Below are 14,379 nucleotides of genomic sequence, written 5' to 3' on the forward strand. Positions count from 1 at the left end.
CTGCCCCTCTTATTTGTTCAGCAACTTCATCAGGGCTGGAAGTGAGAAAAAAAAATCACATGGAATTGCCATTTATCAATAGTCTTGAAAGGTCTCCACTGTGGACATGCCAGGGTCTGGCTTGTTTTCCTTCTGCCGTCCTTTGCCTGTCTTGCCTATTGAGATGGAACCTCTTCAGGCAGGACTGTCTCTTTCTCTGTTCCTATAGCACCTAGCACAATGGTGACCTGATCCTGGTTGGGATCTCTAGGCAGGATCATAGTACAACAACATGTAGTACAATCAGGGCCAGCTCCAGCTTTTTTTGCTGCCCCACACAGTGAAGAGAAGATAAAAAAAAAAACAAAGAAAAGCCTGACTGAGCTGCTGTGGAAGAGGAAGCGAGGCACTAAAGGACCCAAAGCTGAATTGCTGCCACGGACCTAGATGTGCCGCCCCAACAACGGACGGAGTGCTGCCCCTTTCTATTGGCCGCCCCAGGCACCTGCTTCCTTCGCTGGTGCCTGGAGCCGGCCCTGAGTACAATTAAAGAGACATGACCAGGTTAAGAATAATTTAAAAATAAAACCAACATCCAAATGTCCTTATCTATGTTACTAGCCCTTTGATAATCTGCTAGACGAGTTCCACCATGTTTGTGCGTGTGTGTGTGTGTGTGTGTATTATATATATGAAATATATATATATAAAATGTCAATTTCACTTTCAGATTCTCAAGCATTAGCCCAATGCTGCAGTGTATGGGTTGTAAACACCTTACAGGTGAATGTGTATTTACTTAAATATTTTCTATTGGAAGCTTTAAAAAAATAGTGTTGAGGGAAGAGGTTTGTAAAACAGTTTAAACACAAACAAATTAGTGACAAAATCAGACTTCGGAGTTCTCCTGTTGCCCCCATCATCTAGCCTGACCTCCAGAAACACATCAGCCATCAAACAGATTTTCAAAGGGGCTATAACAGGCCTGCACAACATGTGGCCCGGGGGCCGCATGGGGCCCACGTGGGCTCACTGTGCAGCCCGCGCGGGGTGAGTAGGCAAGCGGTAGGTGAGGGAGGGGGTCTGAAGAGGCAGGCGGGCAGTGGTGGGGGTTGAGTAGGCGAGCTGGGAGGGGTGGGGGGCTAAGGAGGCGAGCAGGCGGGCAGTGACGGGGGGGCAGGTGAGCCAGTGGCGGGGTGGGGGGGGGCTGAGCAGGCAGTGGCAGGGGCTGAGTAGGCAAGTAGGTGGGCAGTGCGGGATGAGTAGACGAGCTGGGAGGGTGGGGGGCTGAGGAGGCGAGCGATGAGTCCATGGCTGACCTGTTCTACTGATCTGGTCTGGCTCCCATTCCCTCTCCAAGGGTTGCAGCTGTCTGGAGGTGCCTGCCTTCCACGCCTTCCTCAGTCACACCTCATTCATTCAACAGGGCAATTGATTACAAAGTTGGGGGAAGATCTTATTCTACTTCTAGCAAAAAGACATTTTTCTTTTACCCTAATTATACTACCTTAGGGGCCCTCTATAACATATTACCAAGGTTCAATACCGCTGTTTCGGTAGGGCAGGGCTGGGGAAGGAGGGTTTGTTTCCGCGGGGCGGGCAGTGTGGGAGGGGGGTGTATTTCAAGGGGGTGGGGTGGCGCTGGGGAGGGTGTTGTGTTTTGGAGGGGTTTGGCGGCGCTGGTGGGGGGCATTCGGCAGGGCTGGGGTGGCTTGACCCTCAGCTGTTTTCTTTGGAGTAATATGGCCCTCGCTGATTTACGAGTTGTGCAGGCCTGGGCTTTAATGTACAGTGCCCAACTCTCATTGACTTTTAATGGGAATTGAGTAACTCACTCCCTTCATTCTTCACCAAATAGGGTTGAGGGGATTTAGCGCATTACCTACGGCCATTTAACAGCACATTTGTTTATATCCACAAAAATCCAGTTTATAAACATGGATTGCTCCTGCCACTGGCCCTGGAGTGATTGTTCTTCTTAATGTTACCTTAAAGGGCAGCTGACACCTCTTGACTATCCTCAGAGAAATATGCAATTGGAAAACAATTCTATCCCTGAGAATGTGTTACCAGCAGCTTGTTGTTAGTTCCTTAGGGACAATGTGCATTAAAGTTTATTTCTTGCTGTGTGTGTGGAGTCAGGACCAACATAGGAAAGAGATAAGCAGCAAGAGTGAATGGACCTGAGGAGCAAAGATCTTTACAGTAATGATCCCTTAAAACAGAGACAAGGCAAGGGACCACCCTCTGCTAGAAGATGTAAGGTATCAACAATGGTCTCTGAAAAGGATCTTGCCATGAAGCATCCTCAGGCCTTAAAGTTGCATTTACACAAGCATCTTTCCCTTGCTTGTTACAGAACATTACCTAGGAGCCCTCAGGCCTTGAGAACAGGAGTGGAATTATGTCCACACTGCTGCAGTCAGAGTTCTCCTGCTGTATCAGAGTTTGGCTGTGATCCAGCAGGTGCCACAACAAACAACCAATAGCTTCCCCTTCTGGTGCACAGAAAGTATAATTCAAGAGGTTAATGATGACTATAAAACCACTGCCTCTCTAATCCTTGCACCATAATGGCATTGCCTATAAACCTGGCCTGCTGGTGGGTTTGCAGCAGCAGGTGGAGCAAATCTGCTAATGAAGCTAACTGAAAAGCCTTTGGCAGCTTGGACAGACAGGGACTCTAAGGTGGCTGCTGTGACTCTGCCCTCAGGGAACATTAAACCACAGAAACACTCCCCTGCACCCCCAGCCCCAACTCCACATATTGTTCTCGACTCTCATTGGGTCTGTGGGACTAAGGGCACGTCTACAAAGCAGCTGGAGGTGTAATTTCCAGCTTGGGTCGATGTACACACACTAGCTTTGAGTGAGCAAGTTTGCTTAAATTATCTGCATAGCCATGGCAGCGTGGGTGATGGCTCAGGCTAGCCACCTGAGTCCTGTGGACCAGACTGTACTTGGCGGCGAGCCCACTGCCACCACGGCTATGCTGATATTTTTAGCACACACTCTCAATCAAAGCTACCCAACACCAAAAGGTTCCCCCCTGCCCTGTCTGGGTGGGTTGGGGTGAAACAACAATATATTGATTCCATACTGCATACAAATACCCTCCCCTCCCACATTTTGCTGCCAGCTGCTCTCACTCAGTCCTATAAAAGGACTTTGTGAGACTAACAGGCTCATCAGTTTTATCTCAGCTTTAGCAAAAGAGCAAACCACAGTTTCAGCCTACACTTGTCCCCCAACCACACCAGGGCATTTTCTGCGCCCTCTCACCTACCACTCAAAGGACCACCTAAGCTTACACCACAACCTTAAGCTTCCGCCATCTAATCTCCATGCAGACTTTGCTCATATCCCATTGTTTTGCCACAGGAGAATCAGCCAAGGCCTGACACTAAAGAGCAGTGGAAGGCTCCTGCAGCTGGCACCTGAGAGAGTTGTGTAAGCCATGCTGTGGGGTCCAGTTTTAGACAGCTGTGCCTAGTGGCAGTCAGAGCCAGAGAAAAGAGGAACCATCATCCATAGTGCTCTGCTATGTAGCTAAAATCCTAGTAAGCAATATACCAAATAACAACAAGGGCATGACATGCCCCAAGAACAAAGAAAACCCTGTGTTCTCAGGGGGCCACTGTTCTCTCTGCCATCACGTGACAGGGCAATATTTGACTGGAGAGTTCTTAATAGTCCTCCAGAAGCTTTGTTCAGACCAACTGATGCTGGGAACTTTTTGAAAAGGTACAAGTTATAGGTGTACCAAGAGGCACAAAAGGACGATAAAGGAACGATAGACGTCAGCACCAAAGCCCAGAATCAATTGAAGGTATCTGATGAGAAAGACACCATGAAGTCTTGCGTTGGAGGGACACCCTTCAGAGCCAATGAGAACAGAGAAGATGAAGCTAATACTTTGGGTGTGTGTACACAGCTCTGTCAACACATCCAATATATCACACACCCAGGCCAATTCTCCAGGAGCAGGGATTGATTGGCACCTGCAGCTCCACATTTCCAGCCCAAAACAAAGTTTCTGTCCTGTGCCTGAAGACCTTTAGGATAGTCCCTCCAATCTGCACAGACTGTTCTGAGCTGCTCAGATCTAGTAGTTAGGGCTCAATAGGAGACTGTTGCACGGGCCTTTCCATCCTGAGCAGACAGTCACAAAACCCAGTAGATATTTTTTTCCCAGCCCCTCATCAACCCCTCAAGTCAACCAGCAACAAAACAGAGCTGTGGGGTGTGAGATAGCTTCTTGCAAGGGGCCCCTGATTTCCCCACACAGAAACAGCCGGTGTCGCCCAGCGGAAAGGCAAAGCAAGAGCAAGGCCCAAGCGGGGAGTGGCTGTTACTACCTCTCTGAAGGAAAGAAGCCGTTCTCTGGATAAACCCTAATGAAGGAACAAAATGGTGGAGAAAGAAAGCATGAGGGAAGGGGGAAATAAACATGGAGGTGAAGGTGATGGTGGAAATGGTTAGCTCAACAACAAACAATCCTGTAGCCCTGAATAGGTGGAGAGCAATATGCTCCAGCTATTCCCCTTCTGCCCTCCCGACTGCCCCAGCACATCCCTATGCTGAGGTCTGCAAGGGGGAATGGAAGAGGGTTGTTCCACTGTCCCCATGCCACCAGAGGATTCCCTCTGCCTCTTATATGTAGTACACTCTAGAAGGGCAGAGGAAGTCTATTATCTTTGAGGCCCCTATATACCTGCAGGGACACCATACAGGAGTCAGAGAGGAGCCTAGAATTGGAGCTCACAATGGTTTGCAATGAAACACATTGATGGGCTGCTGGGAAATCAGCCTCCTGTTCACATTCATTCCTTGCTCAATCTCTCCCATCAGCATCTGGGGAGACGCAGTAACCAAGTTAGGGAGCAGAGGAAGGAAAAGATCCAAGCAGAGAGGCTTGCTCCACTTCTGTGACTCCAGATGGAGCTCCTAAGATGATGACCATCAATCTCTCTCTCACCTTATTGGTGCTGCAGCTGATCAATGGACGTGTACAAGCTGGTGTTATGGACTCTTCCCCCTGCTCTCCAAAACTTGTGCTGCCTGGACAGGTTACAATGGCAGCAAGACAAAAGGCAGGAGATGCTGAAATTAAAGAAGTAAAACTTGTCCTTACCAGACTTCTTCTTTCCAATGGGTTCCCTGAAAAGGAGAGAAAAGGGGAAGATCAGCAAAGAAAGAGGATACACTGAGCCATCTAACTTTGAGACAGCACGTATTAGTGTGGTTTAGTGGTTAGAGCAGAGGCCTTGAGACAGGGCCCCAGGTTTTATTCCTGGCTTTGCCACTGACTCACCATGTGACCAGTTGCTTTTCCAATGGAGGACGTCCAGCATGATCAGCCTTTCAAATAGCTGTTTCTCCCACTGATGTGTATTCCTTTCCAGGACTCTTTTTACACAGTGAAGTTCAGTTCTTGACAGGTGCCCCACTTGCCCTCCCCTAGCTGCCTGACCTGGGAGCCACAGTTCTGACATGGTGGCTTGGAGGAACAGGACAGGAACTAGTGTTGGTCTGACCAAGACATTTCCAGCAGTGGGGGCCCAACTTGTATGCTAGCAGTGATCCAATGTGATTCTAACACAAACATAGGCTCCTGCCGAATGTGAACACTACTGTGAAGATGTTTGGAGATTCACAGATTCTAAGGGCAGAAAGAACCATTGTAATCAGCGACCTCCTGTGTAACACTGGCCGTAGAACTTCCCTCAAATAACTCCTAGGGCAGATCTTTTAGAAAAACATCCAATCGTGATTTAAAAATTGCCAGTGACAGAGAATCCACCACAACCCTTGGCAAGTTGTTCCAACAGTTAATTATTCTTACTTATTAAAAACGTACACCTTATTTCTAGTCTGAATTTGAACAATTTCAACTTCCAGCCATTGGATCGTGTTATACTGTACCTTTCTCTGCTAAATTGAAGAACCCACTATTAAATATTTGTTCCCCATGTAGGTAATTCTAGATCATAATCCAATCACCCTTAACCATCTCTTTCTTAAACTAAATAGATTGAGTCCTTGAGCCTATCACCATAAGGCAGATTTTCTAATCCTTTAATCATTCATGTGGCTCTTATCCGAACTGTCTCTAATTTATAAACATCCTACTTGAATTAGGGGGGAGGGGGCACCAGAAGTAGGCACAATATTCCAGCAGTGTCACACCGGATCCAAATGCAGGGGTAAAGTAAGCTCTCCACTCCAACATGAGATTCTCCCATTCATGCATCCAAGAAATGGCATTAGCCCTTTTGGCCACAGCGTTGCACTGGGAGCTCAGGTTCCGTTGATTATCCAGCATGAGCCCTCAAATCTTCTTTAGAGTCACTGCTCCCCAAGACAAAGCCCCAATCCTGTAATTATGGCCTACGTTCCTTGATCCTAGATATATACATTTACATTTAGCCATATTAAAATACATATTGCTTACTTGTGTCCAGTTTACCAAACAATCCAGATCATTCTGAATCAATGACCTGTCCTCTTCATTGTTTACCACTGCCCCAATTTGTGCATCATCTGCAAACTCTGTCAACTTTATCAGTGATGATTCTATGTTTTCTTCCAGGTTACTGACAAAAATGTTAAATAGTGTAAGGCCAAGAACAGATCCAGGCAGGACCCCACTAGAAACACATAGGCAAGATGATTGTTCTGCATTTACAATTACATTTTGAGACCTTTTAAATCCACTTAATATGTGCCATATTAATTTTATCTCATTCTAGTTTTTTATATCAAAATGTTATGCGGTATGAAACACCTTACAGAAATCTAAATATATTCCATCAACACTATTACCTTTATCAAACAAATTTGTAATCTCATTTAAAAATCAAGTTAGTTTGATAGAATCTATATTCCATAAACCCATATTGATTGGCATTAATTATATTACCCTCCTTTAATTCTTTATTAATCAGGTCCTGTCTCAGCCGCTCCATTATCTTGCCTGGGATTGATGTCAGCATGACAGGCCTATCTATAATTACGCAGGTCACCCCATTAAATATTGGCACAACACTAGTTTTCTTCCAGTCTTTTGGAACTACCTCAGTGTTCCACGACTTAATGAAAAATCAACATTAATGGTCCAGAGAGTTTCTCTGCCAACTTCACGCTCTAGGATGCAAGTTATCTGGACCCACTGATTTAAAAATCTCTAATTCTAGTAGCTCTGTTTAACATCCTCCTGAGACACCAGTGGAATGGAAAGAGTGTTATCATCATATGATCATATGATGAAACTACATCATCTGTTGTTTTTTCCCCAAATACAGAACAGAAATATTTATATCCCTCCTGGAAAAGGAGAATTGCAATTTCTCAGGGTGTTGAGATTCCCTCAGGAACAAGAGACAGCAGTTGGCCAGTGTTTTGAGGGAAGTCAGATTCTTGAACACTAAACCCAAACACCTTGCTAGATACTACTACGAGAAGGAGAGAATGTACATCAGGGTTTTGGGAGCAGATGGTCAGAGCAGGAGAGCATTTCACAAGGGGTGCAAGAGGGTTCGGTGGGTAGGGGGTGGAAATAAGGTAGCAAGAGGGCTTGTCCTGGAGTTGGGGAAGGTATTGGCAGCATGGGGGGGAGGAAGGGGAGAGGGTAACCACATATTCCCTGGTCTCCCAGTTTCACTTCCACCATTTTCACTTTACTAAGGAACTCAGAGTCTAGCTAACTCTGCCGTGGGGCCCATACACAACTTCCTTGTGAGTATAATAACGTCTAAGGCATTTAAAACACACCCAGGATGCCAGGGCAGGCCCCCAAAACCAGTATGTTCCTAGTAACCTGGGACACCTGGCCAGCTTTACCTGTAAGCAAATTTGAAAGCATGTTAATCAACTGCTAGCTGTCTGCCCATATTTCCAAGAGGGCAACTCTGTGCCTGACACTTGTGGTAACTACAGGTCTGTGGGGACAGAGACTGTTTTACATCACTTAACACAATGGAACCCTGATCCCACACTGGGGCCTTTAAACACTACTGGAATATGAATTAATAATAATCACCCTACCTTTTGGCCATCCCTCTTCCCAATCCACAAGTGAATCCTAGCCCGTCTGGATGAAGGAGCGCATATGAAGCATCACTCCTTCTGTCCTAAAGCAGGAGTAAGACACACACGCATACACACGCATGCACTTGCTTCCAAGGATGACAACATCCACAGGGTCAACCTTACAATACAGGGGACCTTCCCCAGGCTTGCAGTTTCCTGACCATGGCTAGAAGGTGAGATTCAGCAGGCCCAAGAGTTGCTGAGACTGCATGAGAGGCTGAGGCCCCAGAAGCATAGGGCAGCCAAACAGCCACTTCCTTTGCTCGTGAAAAACTCCCCTCCCCACTTGGTCTAAGGCCAAATGACGAGACAGCTCCAGAATCAGTAAGAAAGGGAGCCAAGACAGAGCTCTGCTGAGTTTTCTATCAAACTTATCAGCATTTTAAGAACTTCACTATTGCAAATGTAAAATTTTATTCCCTGAAGCGCTGGGGTGATTCCGGGACTCAGTCTGCTGCCTTCAGAGACCAGCCTTTCATCCTGTCAACATGTGTTTCCAATCTGCTGAGTGAACGCAGAGCCTACGTCACAGCTCGAGAGGTACCCGAAAAGGAACTCTCTCTGACCCTGCCCTCCACTTGGCCTAGCCTGTGCCAGCTCTAACGGGAAGCAGGTGATCAAGGGGAGAGGGGGGCTGTGGAAACCACCCTCAGCCAAACCACTAAGCACTAATTGGGAACTTCTATGTTTTAACCCCTCCTAGGCCAGGCCCTGAGACACCTCCCAGTTCCTTCTTCTCAGGCACTATGTGTATACATCCCACTCCCAAATAAAGAGGGTGGCACAAGAGTCACAGGACAGTTGGGATGTCTGGTCTCCTCAGGTGCTAACGTGGTCTAAAGTCACAACACAAGGGGAAAGGAGGAGCTTTGCTTCTCCCCACAGGGCATGGTTTGCCCTGTTTCTTTACTCTGTGGCTGATGTTCCCACCCGCCTCACCGCTCCAGATCCACTTCCCCCATTCCAGGCACATGCTGGTGGGGAGGGAACGCACGGGGCCATATTTCCTTAGGCCAGTGCCCAAGGTGAGTGCTCCTCCCCTTCTCACTGTTCCCACAACCACTCACCAGGAGCCTCCTTGCCCAGTTACCTCTCCCACCCCCCATGCTCAGACCATCTTGGATTAACCCTCTCTTTGGCCCTAGGCAGAGACTGAAGAGGTTGCCTTTCCGCTGACAAAATGTTACCCTCGCCCTCTGGGGTGGGACACCGGGCCCTAGGGATTAGAGACTCAGACAGGGCAACACAAAACCGATATTTCATCAACAATCATCTTCAAATTCCATTCCCTCTCCTTCTTAACACCTGTCTGGATATGCCGCTGCTCCCTGCCCACCTCCAGCTTCTTATCTGCCATTTGTGCTGAGGAGCCGAGTTACCCCCAGGCTTCCAGGCTTTCCAGACTGGGTCACTGCTGGAAGGCAAAGCCAGGTGCACCCCAGCAGCCTGCCTACCACCAGCTGCTACTCCCCTGCTCTGGAAGCAGCTCAGTTTGCTGGGGATGGAGCTGTGGGGAGAGGGGAGGGAGGGGAGGCCAGCATTGCATTGCTATGAATGGATCTCAGTGAGTTTTTGCAGAAGGGTGATGTGCATTTCTTCCGACTCCAGATGGTGCTGGAAGAGGAGAGTTACTACCTTTTCCATCATCATCTGCTAAAAGTGTTACCCTAACTCACACTCCTCTATCTCATTCCACCGGCTGCTCTGTCTGAATGAGGAGGGCTTGAGAGGGTCGGGGGGGGCGGGGGGGACAAGGGAGGGAAGGGCTGCAATTTCACTTTGCTGCTGGGATGTCTTTGGCAGGAACACAAAGACCGGCCGGTTTGAACATGAGAAGATCCCAGCCCATCACCTCAGAGAGAACAAGAGCTCAGACAAGACAGGAAACAGCAATAAGCTCCCAGCAGCCTGCAGTATCTCCCCTTCCCCCACTGACTGGGGAAAGCCAGGTGGCAGGAGCACACATACAAGCCTTCTAGAAAGCCAGAGATTCTTCTAATCAGTGAAAAAGGAAATGGGAAACTTGTTTAGCCACATCAGTACAATGGTCATATAGCAGGGCTGACAACCCAGCAATCAGGACTGTCCCACAGGTTTCCAGGAGCTCTTTAAATTGATGCACTGACACACAATAGTGAGATGCATGATTATGGGCTTTACTAATAATGTCTGCACTGCATGGGCATCCAGCCAGCACTGACTAAACTCCCAAAGTCCTCTCCCAAGATGGATTTTCTAGTTTCTTTGGTTGCTCCAAGGTCCTGATCAGGAACATGGTGGGGAACGTCCTCAGGACAATATGGGTAGCTCTCTTCACTTACTGTTTTAAGTCACAGGGATGCATTACTTGGGGTTGGGTGTTCTCTGGTCAGTCCACTTTGCTTCTTGCATCTAGAATATGCTGTGAACCAGAACACGAACCCTGGAATTGATGTGTTGTAAGTAGAGAACTTTTTTTTTTTTTTAATTACCAATTCCCACACTTACCCCCAATTTTGCGAGGGGGAAGTATTTTTGAAGCATCATTCATTCCACTAGGAAAAACAGTTCCTACAGAAAGATTGGAACTTTTTAAAAGGAATCATTTTGTTACACAAGTGCCATAAAACATCCACGAGGAAGTGGTTCACTTGTTATCCTGTCCAAGCATGGCTGGGGCTAACAGGGTTCTCACAACATTTATCCAACCAGTGCAGACAGGGCTCTTGGACATGTTGGTGCTCTAGCCTATGGAAGCTGGTGGTTAGAGCATGTCCTCAGAGGAAAGAATAGAATCCATGTTGACGCTGGGTAAAAAAAAATCTGTGCTACAATCCTGCAAGCCACCCCCATTGTTAACCAGAGACGCCGCTAGCATGGTTCTGCTCACACTGTAGATTTGGTCTAAACCAAACTCAATTCCAGCTCCAAGAGGCTGCCCTGTTAGAAAAGGGACCACCCTATAGTTATTTCCAGTTCTTTAATTTCAGTGATGAGATCCCACTGTAGCATTCTGACTTTAGGGGTAGGAGTGAAGGATGTTGGCCTCTGTCCCATAAGGGACTTACCCCTACTGCCTTGACTGCCATCTAGGGAGATCGCCTTTCACTGAAGTGTTGGAGATTGTGGTTTTGGAGTTGATTGTTCCAGTCCCTGCTCCTGCAGTACGCCCACTTACACCTCAGCACTGCTGTCTCTGTTTGCAGCAGAGTCCATTCACTTCTCCAGCTATGACTTCTCTGGATATCAGGACATGTCTCAGATGCCCCTGAACAGGTCCAACAGGCCAATGAGAGCCCTTACACAAACCAATATTAGTTACCACATAATGGACTCTACCATATTGATAAGGATACCAGGGTACCAAGATGATCTCCTCCAAAACAGTCTGCACCTCACCTTGCAGGAGGGACCCCAGCATCCTTCACAAAGATCCAAGGACACTCCCTTCCCACTCCTGTACCTACTGGGGTCAGGCCTGAGACACTACACCCAACTTGCCCCCCAATGCCAGCCAGGTCAGGGCAGACCGGCAGGCCTTGTGTCTGAGGGGTGCAGTACAGCCACTAACATTTCCATGAAGGTGGACGAACACATGCAAAGCTATTGAGGGAAGAAAGAGCAGGAACATGCTCCCAGTAGAAACTAGCTACATGTTTGCTGCTGGGATTAAAGGGGGAGGAGGAAAAGGTTTTGTTCTCTGGTCTACGTGTGGAACATTGTATCCCTTCTGCTGCTTTGGAGCCAGCTCAAACATTTTAGCTTTACCTCCTGACTGCTTCCAGCCCAGCAGCCTGAACCGGGATCTTTCGAGTGCAACGTGTAAAATAAACTTTGTACATTCAGCTCACATCAGCCCTGACTCTTATTGTGGCCCCACTCTCCTGCTGGCTCTCCCACCTCTGATTTATTGGCACTACTTAATGCCTGTACTCCCTGTCAGGCTGGCTGCAGGAAGCAATCACTTACTGTAGTTATCATTCCAGTTTCCATCAGAGCATGCAGCGCCAGAGCTTCTGGATTAATAAAATAATGAAGGGTTGCTGAAGTTGCCACCAGGCATAACCTCGTTAGTGGAATAGGCCTTCATCGTCTGGTCAGGCCATCGCTCCTTATCATGTGCCTTCCGTCCTGGGCTGCTGCAGGCAACACCTGCCAATTACAGCACTTTGCTCCTTCCAGAGCAGCAGCCCGAAGGGATTCTGTCTGCTATCTGCCCCTCAGAAACTTCAGCTTGGCCATCTCCATGCTCTCTCAATATGGGCCTCCCTGCATTCAGGACAGGAAGAAGCCATGGGTGCTACAGTCGATCAGTCCCTCTCCATTAGCTTGTCTCCCCTCGGTACCCCGTATACCACATCAGCAATGAGCCCAACCACATTCTCAGAGATTAGCTGTTCTTCTGCAACACTCCATTCAAATGGAAACTATCAGCCATAGGCTGACTTGTAGGGAAGAGCAGGGGACATTTACCTGGGGCCTGAGCTTGAGGGGTGCCAGTAGAATTACCACCAGCGCTATGACTACACTACAGAGCTTGTAGCACTGCTAGCGCAGATGCTCTAAGCTGATAGGAGAGAGCTCTTCTGTTGACTGAATTACTCCAGTCCCTGTGAGCAGCGGTAGCTGTCGGGAGAAGTTCTCCCATGGACACAGCGCTGTCTACATCGGTGCTTAGATCGATGCAATTTACGTTGCTCAGGGAGTGGCTTATTCACCCCCTCCTCCGAGTGACATAACTTATACCAACGTGAGTAGTAATGTGTACATAGGCTGTGATGCACATCCCCTTGTCAACACAATGGTGTCAGGGGCATTGCCTCCACACATTGATGATAATTTACAAGGGTCTAAAAGGAATTCAGAGATTCAGAGATAACAAAACATGCAGGAGGCAGGATAACCTTGTTAAAGATGAGATGTTCCTAGTAATGCCAGGAAAGGACTGGAAGGAAGGCAGCCATACATATCAGGTGCACACAAACCTTAGTGAAATGCTCAGCATTTGCAATATAGGATTTTTAATGTAAGTGGGAGTTGGAATTTGATTTTCATTTAAATTTCTGCTGCCTTTGGTGGCAAATCAGGGTAGGAGGCACTGGAGAGGCAGCTTCCCTTAGTGGCTTTCAAGTTTCTCAGACCCTCGATGCAACAGGCACAGAAAAACCCCAGGCAAACAATGGGAACTAGAAATTCTAAAGGAGGCTTTGTATTAGTTATCATTTGCCTACGAGTTGATTATGTGGTGAAGCAAACAGAGCTGTAACCAGTGGAAAATCTTCAGAAGTTCTAAATGCTAGCACAAGTTGTCAAGAACTACTCCCAAGGAATCTCTGCATCCAGGGGCTAATATTCATGAGGGGATCAGTACTTGATATGAGCAAAAGACTTTGAAGATCAGAATGGCCAACAGCCTGTGGCCAAAACAATTTGCACAGTGCTTTTCCTGAAGGATGTTGTTTACTCAGCAACAGGGGAGGGATGCATATAAAATAGGTTAATTAGATTGAGGTTTCTCTGCTTGCACCACATACCAACCCAGTCACAGCCCAACAGGCTAAAAGGACTGTGGTTCTCTGACACCCCCATGTATGCAAGTCTGGGTAGTATGTACAAACACATGGCACAGGCCGGGAAAGGCAAATAACTTAGGCCAGGAACTAAAAGCAGAACTCAGCTTGCCAGCCGGGCTCCTGGTTCAGGGCTCTGGCAACTGGTGTCTGGAATTCTGGACATTCATTCCAGAAACAGAACAAGCATAGATTTTATCACATTATCAAAAAGGTTCAGGTTCTACTTGCAGGTCCAGAGCACCTCCCCTCCTCAAAGACCCTACACAAAAGAGGAAGGAACTCTGGCTGCAGATTAGATACAGATAATACTTCAAAAATTTTAGCAAGGCAAACTCCACTTCAGCCCTTATCTCACTTCTTAAAGGGACTACGTCATTAAAGGCTATTTAAAAAATGACCTGTCTTGACCACTGCTGGCCCTCTTTTAAGAGCTGTGTTTTTTATTAACACACCATTATTGCATTGGGAGCACAAACCAGCCTTTTAATCCTCCACTTCAGAAGTCATGCTGAAGATAAAGTAGATAATATCTTTTATTTGATCACCTTCTGTTGGTGGAAGAGGAACAAGCTTTCAAGCTTAACAGAGCTCTTTCACAGGTCTGGGGAAGGCAACCAGATTGTCTGTCTCAACTTGTATTTAGCTTAGACACTCTAGTAACCTTTCCCAGTCCTGAAGAAGAGCTGCGTGAAGCTCTAAAATTTGTCCCTTTATCACCAACTCACCTACCTTGTCTCTCTCAGGCCATGGCTACATT

General features: G+C 47.4%; 1 protein-coding gene across 5 annotated transcripts in view; it reads right to left on the minus strand.

The window, feature by feature from the left end:
* Positions 1-14,379, minus strand: part of SH3PXD2B (SH3 and PX domains 2B) — a 127,994-nt gene that overhangs the window by 20,574 nt on the left and 93,041 nt on the right. For 3 of the 5 annotated variants that reach the window (XM_050962576.1, XM_050962578.1, XM_050962575.1), the window contains 2 exons: positions 5,114-5,139; positions 4,338-4,373 (listed from right to left, as the gene is read on the minus strand). In XM_050962576.1, coding sequence (XP_050818533.1) covers positions 4,338-4,373; positions 5,114-5,139 — 62 coding nt within the window. The remainder of the gene's footprint in view (positions 1-4,337; positions 4,374-5,113; positions 5,140-14,379) is intronic. The other 2 variants (XM_050962579.1, XM_050962577.1) reach the window with 1 other exon arrangement.

The sequence above is a fragment of the Gopherus flavomarginatus genome, chromosome 7 (assembly GCF_025201925.1).
Source record: "Gopherus flavomarginatus isolate rGopFla2 chromosome 7, rGopFla2.mat.asm, whole genome shotgun sequence".
Lineage (NCBI taxonomy): Eukaryota > Metazoa > Chordata > Testudines > Testudinidae > Gopherus > Gopherus flavomarginatus.